The following is a 9,462-nucleotide window of genomic DNA, read 5'->3' as shown; positions in this document are numbered from 1 at the left end:
ATAAATACAGTTTTATGTTTATATAGGAACTACGAAATCGGAGGTGTTAAAGTGACGTGTTGCACTTTTTAAGTACAAGAAAAGATACATCTGAACACAGCATGTTTAGCGTTTATGACTGATATATATATCGTGCATAGCCCTGGTCCGTTACTGATTTGATCGAATTGGATCAAATCATATTCTGCTTTTGGTTTCTATATTAATCAGATATTATGATGTACGTATTTTACACACAAAATATCGTAAATGGTTATTGTAAAGTACAGGTGAACCCCAATTAAGCGGGTAGCATAAAAAAAGCAACATTACATTTAAAAGTTAAATAACAGTCAAGCAATGCAAATAACCTATTGGTCAAAAATCTAATAAAAACAAAGGAAATAAATAGCCTACATAAAACGAGGAAATTATGTCCCAGCGTACAATTTAAGAGTAATATTTAACAAAGGCTGGCTTTTGTTAGCTGTATGTTAATAGTGTTGAGAAATTAAAAAGTGATGTTTCTTTATTTATTTTAATGATTTTCAAACAATGTGATCTCGTTAAACGCAGCACTGGAATGTGTTCGCTGCGGGGCGTGCGGGACAGGGAGGAATGCCTTGGCCACACCCCCTCTCGTTCACCGACCAATCAGGGAGCATGGACTGTTTCAAGGCGCCCGTGGAGTCCCAACCGTAGAAAAACAAAACCTCGGATAACAACAAAACTCCCGTTTTGTCTATCCGCGCACGGAAATCAGTTTTTCTTTATCAAAGCCCACTCTGGTGACGGATTTTTGGTGTTTTTCGTCGCTCTTTTGGGCGTTTCGGACGATGTTGTTTATCTGTAGTAAGGGGGGGCTTGAAACCGCCCTCCCTTGCCCCATTTCCTCGGTTGTTTTCCTTCTCTCGCCTGGATTCTCCATGTTGTTGGTGCAAAAGTGTGGACTTCGCAGCGACGAGAGGGGGGCTGCTCGGCGATATTACAAGTAATAGGAGCAGTAAATCCGAGCAGACGGAGCCGACTGAGTCTCAAATAGCCCCCTGAAAAACCTATCGAAGTGCCTTGACCCTCCCCAGGCGGACCTCTGAGACAAGAAGAAGGTGAGGCGGCGGGGGAATAAAGAAACCCAGGAACAAGATAAATCATATCCCCGTCGAGGACTGTAACTGAGGCGAATGACAAGTTATATCAGTGAATAATCGAGGCGACAATACAACCTAATGAGGGATGCCCATCAGTGCTCGGGGACAGGATTTGAGGAATTTGAGGGCTCCGTGATTGTCAGATGGAAAGTTCTGTTGTCACCCAAGTGCAGAAAGAAGACGTTCAAGTGTCACCGAAAACAAGTGAGATGGCCCTGTATTATATATGCTTTAAAATATCTTTAGCATCTGCCTCCTGTGCCTCGGTATTATCTCAATATTGTGTGATTAATGAGCGGGGTGTTGAGAAAGCCTGTAGTGCGCCCATTTGACAGTTGAGCGCTGCGGACGGTGGTTGAACGCGGTTTGAGGCGCATTGCCTTTTCTGACATTTACCAAGCACATCTGTAATATTCCGATTTAACCCCTATAAAACACAGAAACAAATAATTTTTCGGTTACTAATTGTTTTTTGCCCCACAGCTTTAACCTTTTTTGTTTTTCGTCAGCGATCATCTACAGATCACACATACAGAAATGTAACACCTAGCAGCCCACTAATCTCATATCTCATAAAAGTCGTTTTATTTTATTGCTCACTCTGCTTCACCATGTTATTATGTATTGGACATAAGTTCACAGCTCCGATACGCACTGGCTTTGCCATCCAGAGCTTAGCTATTGTTGATCCTGTGTCTTCTGCAGTGGCTATTCTTTTTGAACAGATCTGTGTCGCTTCTTAACGTGAGGAACTGTGTTTATCACTGAGGTCCGCGCAGCGCAGTGTTGCTTCTGCTGCTGATCCAAATCTAGCTGCCGTGTATTTATTTCTCTAAGCTTGTTTGGCACCATCCCATATCCCACTACTAGCAGGTACAGTATGCGGAGCTCGTCCGTCACCACAGGCAGCGCTACAGTACAACGTAAACTAAGCTGTTTTGTTCATTTTTGGCGTTTTGTTCATATTTTGGTCGCAGATCAGTGTGCGCTAGTGGCATTATTAAATTAGAGCAAAAGCGCAGGTTTCGTGGTAATCCATGTAGCATATTATAGGCTGATAGGTGTAGAGGGGTCTAGAGTGGATGTGGGTTGACACTGGGACTGTATAGAAATACCAGGTGCCGCGGTATTGACAGAATGCACAAACACACCCCTCTGCACACGCCCATTGTCGCCCCGTTTCAAAGATGTTTGCACGCTCTTGGGCTTGGAGAAGCTTTGCTTATTGATCCTGGCTCACTTCGTCATAGTTCATTTCGTGCATATTGCGTGAGTGTGGTGCGTTTTCCTCAGCTCCCATTTTGGGTTTATACAATCATTTGCATTGTCTACAAGGTGTTTTTTCCACGATGCTTTGTGAGATTGAGTGCGTTTAAATGATATATTGCATTCTGTATTTGTCATCCTGTCACTGATAATCCAATATGGGATTAATCTGCTGTTTTCTTTCTACTCTTACAAATACAGGTGGCATTTAATGTATGTTTGTGCCATACACGACCAATACGGCCTTCAGAAAAAGGGTGCTAAAACTGGATAATGAAGGGCAACAGTAGAATTATCAAATCAAGCTCCTGTGTTCTTTGTCTCTTAAACACGGAGTTGTGTAACATGGTCACTGGTGTGTCCGCAGTATGTCTTCAGAGCACTGAGGGTCAGTGAGGTGGATGTTGTATATCCTGAAAAACCATGGAAATCTGGGAGAAAACAGTTGTTTTTTTAGTAGGGACTGAGTGTGTTTACGAACTCTGATGCCACTCAATTGATGGGTATAAATTCAAGCAAGTCCTCACATGAAACACTAGAAGGAACTTGCAAGAATGTTTTTCTCCCTTTCTTTCACTAAGTCTCCTGTGCGGCTGGGACATCCATCACTACAGTGGCTGATCAAAGACCCGCACAGAGCACTGAGGTGTGATTGCTTGTCTGACTCACTGACTGTTTGGTTGCCTATCTGGCTGTTCTGGCTAGCTTCAGGCAGCCCTGAAAGGTCTTAGAGTTTAAAATGGTTGGAATGTTTTCTGTCTGTGTTTTCTGTTGAAGGTACTGCTGAAGAGTGTGGGTTTTCCCGCCCTCTGTGATTATATAACATGTACCAGCCATTTCCAGCAGCAGCAGAAACAGCAGCAGCAGAAGCAGGCGCATTAAAAACAGATTTTAATGTGAGGGCTGTGTCTTCCCTGTAGACAGATACATAGTGCTTGAAGGAAAGGGGAAGCTTTTTCAATAGGTTATAAGTCTGATTATTCTGATTGTCTTTGGATGTTTTTTTTTTTTTTTTTTTTTTTTTCATTTTCGCAACAGGATTTGTTTTGTGTGGGGGAAAAAAGACTAGATTGCAGGAAACTAATCGTGGCATGTAATTCAAGACCTTGCATTTCAGCATTTCCATGTTGTCTGCATGCAGTTGTATTCAGTTTTCTCATGATCTCTGCTCTTGTGCTGAACAGGACAGGTGAGCCGGTCTGCCCTGAAACAACCTCAAAGTTGTAACATCTTCAAAGCACTGTTCTGTTGCCTCCAAGCTCAGGATGGCCCCAAACCACCGCCACCGCTTCCACCACCTTCCCAGCAGGCCTCACTGGAATCACGGGAAAATGGGACAGTTGTCAAGGTAACACTATTCTTTTTCCAGCAATATTTCACACTGCTGAAAACAATCTGAAGACCTCAGCTCAGTCTTGCCTTTATTTTTGTTTAAGATTTTACTTCCTTGTCACACCCACACCCACTGCTTGCCATCAAACAGGAGGTGTTTGAATAGTTTGGCCATCTGTATGAATACACTTCACATGCTGTTGTCAAAAATGTTCTTATTATTTTTTTCAAACATCTTGTTTTACAACTGCACACTAAAACCACTAGTGCACCTGCTCTAAATGCAACTGTCTGCGGATATGGAATCACTTTGATGTTCACACTTGATTCTTCAAGGAAGATAAGAATAACTATCAATCCTTTAGGCAGATGGCGAGTGTGAGCAGAGAATTGAGTATTGTGTGCCTCATAATTGTGAGGTGGAGAAAAAATAAAACACTGAGCACCCACTGCACATGGCTGGCTACGCTGGTGAACATTGTCAGCCTGATTACAGCTTTGGTACCATGTAAGGAGCATTTTAATGAGATGCCATGTTTGTTCGCACTGAGGAGTGTCCGCCAGCATCAGGAGGAAACAGGAAGCAGCATCTGTAGGGCCTGGTTATTGTCTGGTGGGCTCCCACTGAAATGAAACTGAATATGTTGGCGCCATTGGGGTTATGTTTCATTGGGTTTATTGTTTAGTTGGCAAAAGAAGATTGTTGTTGCTCATGGATGATATTTTTCGCAATATTAATTTGCCTACCTTAATGGATAAGCTGTTTCTGTTATGTAATATATTAATAATTCATTTCAGTCTGACTGTGTTCATAGAGAATGAAACAAGATTAACAAAGGGGGGGAAAATTGGTAAATAATAAGATTATATTAAGGTGTATATTTCCTGCAGTTGAATGACTGTGGAAGATGTTCTCAGGTATATAATGAAAATAATATGCTAATGCAAAAAGATATACAGCAAAAAAGCTTTTACAGTACATAATTAACCTCACTCCTTCAGCCATTATCACTTACACGCCCCTCTAAAACAGAGTCCTTTCTAATTTCCTAGGGGTAAAATCAAATGGTCAAACTTTTTCATATGAATCACTACTTTTGGGACTAATAATGCTCCTCAGCTATAAACAGACAAGACAAACAGTATAGGTGTTATTAAACAAATCTCATTATGTCTCCTCTGCAGCCTGAACCCAGCCTCCTGCCTGAGGTGAAGGCCCAGGACCAAGGAAAGATATGCGTGGTCATAGACCTGGATGAGACATTGGTGCACAGCTCATTCAAGGTATCGAAGCTGTCAATCACTTGATCATCAGATAAGCTAATTTAGGTTTACATCAGTGCTACCACTGATCATATATATATATATATATATATATATATATATATATATATATATATATATATATATATATATATATATATATATATATATATATATATATATATATATATATATATATATATATATATATCTGTGTGTGTGGGTACATGTATGTATGTGATTATTTCTTAATATGTACTTGTTTCTTCATGTTTGAGGAACATTATGTGAATTATTGAATTATATTTTGTTTGTTTATGGCAGCGTTGAGTCTGTTTCTAAGTGTTCAGTGTTCAGTTGTTATGTAATGCCATGTGAATGTACACAGCGTGGCTCATGTGAATGAGTATGCCAACCATCTCCCTCTGTGTTCTCCCTACAGCCCATTAGTAATGCAGACTTCATCGTGCCTGTGGAGATAGAGGGGACCACACACCAGGTAAACCACTGTGTGAGAGTGTTTGTTGTAGAGGGGAGGGGGCTGTGTTTATGTATGTATGTTGATGTGTTTGCAGCGGTTGCTGAGCTGAGAAGGGATGGGTCTTGTAACTGATCAGCCAGGTTTTCAATACTGAGCAGAGGGAGCCCTCTACTGGCCAGATTTTGAATAAAACGATACACAATTGGACATGTATGCATCAGCAAGAGAATGAGTCACTCCAGCCCAATCATCAAAATTGTCATTAAAAAGTGATACGGTACATATTCATGCCTCTGTGATGGAGATGTTGAAAGATCCAGTATAAATAAATTAGCACGGTGAACTCAGTGGAGCTCTCACTACTGGACATGTGGAAATGCAATTAACTGAGAAATGTGATTCCTGGGACCTCATGTGCTGGTAAGGAATCCCCTGTGGGCCTCTGCCTGGTTCAAGTAATCCAGGATAGGCTGGTTAACACTGGCACGGCCTATTCTTGATTACTTGTTTCAGGAATTGGCTATTAGCAGCAAACAGATGGAAATGATTTTCAGCCGTGATGCAAATGTAAAGAAATCAAAGTGGTGGCGAAATAACCCTGTCTTTGCAACACTTTAAAGATGGTCTGTTTGTTTTACAGGTGTACGTACTAAAGAGGCCATATGTAGATGAGTTCCTGCAAAGAATGGGAGAGTTGTTTGAATGTGTGCTCTTTACAGCCAGTCTCGCTAAGGTACCTTTCATCCTGAAATATATCTTCATATTTTATTCAGCATAAAATGTCTTTTGTTTAATGTAATGTCTGACCTATCAGATGTTGTTCTGCTTTCTCTTTCGTCGTAGTTCTCCTTTTTCTGAGAGCAGCAGCTTAACATGCTGTTAGCCCCTCTTGTACACACCATCTTCACATTTAAATTAAAGCCATGGTTAGTTTCTGTGCTGCTTGAACCAGCTGCTCTTAGGCCTGTCAGTGATTTACTTCATGCAACTCAATCTTAGCCTAATTATAATGTACAGTAAGTGATTACTAAGTGAGATTTATGCTTAACTAAAGCATAAATCTGAGTGTTGCACACACAGTAACTCTGATGCAGTAACACATACAAAGCACTAGGTGAAATTGCTGTATAGTTAACTGAATCAGCTGTCCCAGACTGTTGTGTCACATCTTGTGGTGCTACAGTAACTTCCTTAAGTTTTACTTCTTCAAGAAACTACAAGTTTGAGTAGCAAGTACTTTGTAAGGACTTCAGCAAGACTTTAGAACACAAACGGGAATGGCTTTTTAAATAGCTGGTGCAACCCGGTCCAGATGTGTAGATTTTAGGTGTCTGATGTTATTTCTAAGCAATTTGCTGTTAAATATCCACCATTTGTAGAAAACACTTTACTAGTCCATCCTACACATCCCCGCTTCTCCCTGACCTGCTTCCCGCATCTTCCTGTGCCTCTATCAGTATGCAGACCCAGTGACAGACCTGCTGGATCAGTGTGGTGTTTTCCGGGCTAGGTTATTCCGGGAATCTTGTGTATTCCACCAGGGCTGCTATGTCAAAGATTTGAGTCGCCTGGGCAGAGAACTCCACAAGACCGTCATCCTGGATAATTCACCCGCATCCTACATCTTCCACCCTAATAATGCTGTAAGTTTTGATCTGCTTTGGTTGATTATGATGTGCCTTCTCATGTCAAATAATATAAATAATACTGATATCCAACATTCAAAGGTTTTAGCACCTTTTTGTTACTCCACTGAGGTCTGGAGAAATTCCGGTGCAAACGTTTGGGCCAGTAAAATTACACAAAAGATAAACTTGCCTAAATTACAACAAAAAAGCACAAAATATATTAAATTTTTTCTCATATTTGAGAAGTTTGAATCAGAGAACTTTGTGCAGTTTTAATTTAAAATGACATTGAGTCAATTATCCAAATTCTTTGTGATTAATTTTTTAATGGTTGACTAACTGTTTCAGTCCTGCTAGGTGCCTTTTTATATGTGGTAGTTTGTTTTCATCAGGTTCCCGTGGTGTCATGGTTTGATGATGTGGAAGATGCTGAGCTGCTCAACCTTCTGCCTGTGTTTGAAGAACTCAGTCAAGCTGATAACGTTTACACCCATCTGGACCAGCTGCGTGGGCATTAAACTCACAAAGGACCTGCTTAGCTCCTGTTAGAGCTCCAGCTTGAAACCTCAACTACAATAGAACTGCAGATAGTAGAGTTTCCAGATGTTGCTCTCCTATCCTCTACACAAACTTGTCTGATTAAAAAAATTGTATGAGCATGGGGTTAAGGAAATTCCAAGCCGAGAAAACATAATCTTTGGCTCAAATAAAACTACCAATAGCAGTCTGAAGCCTTTCCACTGAGCCTTAATGCTAAGCCTCAGCATTTTTCAAACCACAATTTGAAAGCACTACAAGAAAGAGTGGGACAAAGCATTCCCATCACAATCACTCCAATTGCGATAAATATTAACATGGTTCTTTGGCCAAAGCAGAAGCCTGCCTGCCCTGACTTGACTTTTGGACATTGTTTTTTTATTGTTATTATTGTGCCTTTAAGGAACAACAACAAAAAACGTCAGCTCTTTTTTGAAATTTCCACCAGAGTTTATACATTTACTGATTTGTTTTTATAAGTTGTTTTATAAGGAAATCTATTTTTAAATGGTGAACCTGATTCTTCTATGCAACCCAGTTCTGTAATTACATGGACAGTACCTCTTAAGCAGCCAGTCAATAATTGCATTCAACATTACTGTAGCCTTATTTGCCTGTAAATGAGCAACAAGACAAAAGTGTATTTTACTTATGTGTACTATAAACTATATTTACAAAACATGTAACATCATTATTGGTCAGATGGACATTTGAAATTACAAAAGCAAACACTGGAATACATTACCACATAGGACAACCATATGTTCTTCTTTTCTTACTCTGACAGATAACTTGCACTTGTTTTATGTTGACAGTGCTGAAAGTCAAACGCGTGCCTTTCAGATTTGGACAGAGAATATTGTTCTGCCTGAGCAGAGATTTGTAGGCCTACACACTCTGATGTGTCATGCTGAGCGTGTGCAAACACTAAGTGTAATGCCATGTGTTTGTGGTATTTGCAGTGCAACACTTGAAAATGTTAAACTTTTTAACATGCTTGTTTTTTCTGTATTTATTGGCCAAACACCGGTATTGTCCTGTACTTTCTCATGCATTTTGTATTGTAACCCATTTGCCTACTTTGAGGCTGGCTTTTTGTTTTACTGTTGTATCTGTGCCTACATTACAAACACTGTTGACAAAGTTCATGAATAGTTCAAAAACTTAGCAGTTAAAACAACAGATGTATATCAAAGATTCAATCATGCAGAAACCTTTTCCAGTTTAAATTCATTACAAGATCTATTTTTTATTATGGTTCTTATTTTCCTGGGTAATATGGTGTTATGTTTAATGTCTGATGCAATTATTGCCTGGAAAGATGATAAAATATGAGAATGAAAATGTATCATATGTGATGACCAAAGGTATTTGTTCATACAGTCACAATTTGTCTTTGTATCAGGAAAAAAAATGCAGAGCTCATTTTGTCTACCTGATCGACCAAATCTAGACAAGGTGCTATCAATTTTTGTTTGAAAATAAAAATTGGTTATATTTTACTGTGCTTTTGGGTGTGTGCTTTTTTTTTCCTCTGTGACACAAACCATTTCATGCTTAACATGTATTACTTGCACAGAGCATCACACATAATATCTGAACTTTGACCACTAAAAAACATTTTTAGTTCAATTCCTCTAGCCACACCTGTTCGCAATCAAGAAATCACTTAAAGATCCTTTGAGATCCAAAGAAATTCAAAAACAAATGAGAAAGAAAGTAATTGAGATCTAGAAGTCAGTCTGGAAAAGGTTATAAAGCCATTTCTAAAGCTTTGGGATTAGTGAACTATAACTATGAACTATAACTATAATTAAGTGAACTATAG

At 39.6% G+C, this 9,462-nt stretch overlaps 1 protein-coding gene across 1 annotated transcript; it reads left to right on the top strand.

Moving 5' to 3' along the window:
• Nucleotides 1–658: 658 nt before the first annotated feature.
• On the top strand, nucleotides 659–9,141 carry ctdsp2 (CTD (carboxy-terminal domain, RNA polymerase II, polypeptide A) small phosphatase 2). The gene is made up of 7 exons (XM_026332585.2): nucleotides 659–1,331; nucleotides 3,578–3,741; nucleotides 4,911–5,009; nucleotides 5,431–5,487; nucleotides 6,110–6,202; nucleotides 6,927–7,112; nucleotides 7,490–9,141. The coding sequence occupies exons 1-7, from the start codon at nucleotides 1,271–1,273 to the stop codon at nucleotides 7,613–7,615; spliced, it is 786 nt and encodes a 261-aa protein (XP_026188370.1). The 5' UTR covers nucleotides 659–1,270; the 3' UTR covers nucleotides 7,616–9,141.
• The last annotated feature ends 321 nt before the right edge of the window (nucleotides 9,142–9,462 follow it).

The sequence above is a fragment of the Mastacembelus armatus genome, chromosome 7, assembly GCF_900324485.2.
Source record: "Mastacembelus armatus chromosome 7, fMasArm1.2, whole genome shotgun sequence".
In the NCBI taxonomy this organism is placed as follows: domain Eukaryota; kingdom Metazoa; phylum Chordata; class Actinopteri; order Synbranchiformes; family Mastacembelidae; genus Mastacembelus; species Mastacembelus armatus.
Note: the sequence above shows the minus strand (reverse complement) of the source record. Positions and strands in the feature narration are given on the sequence as shown.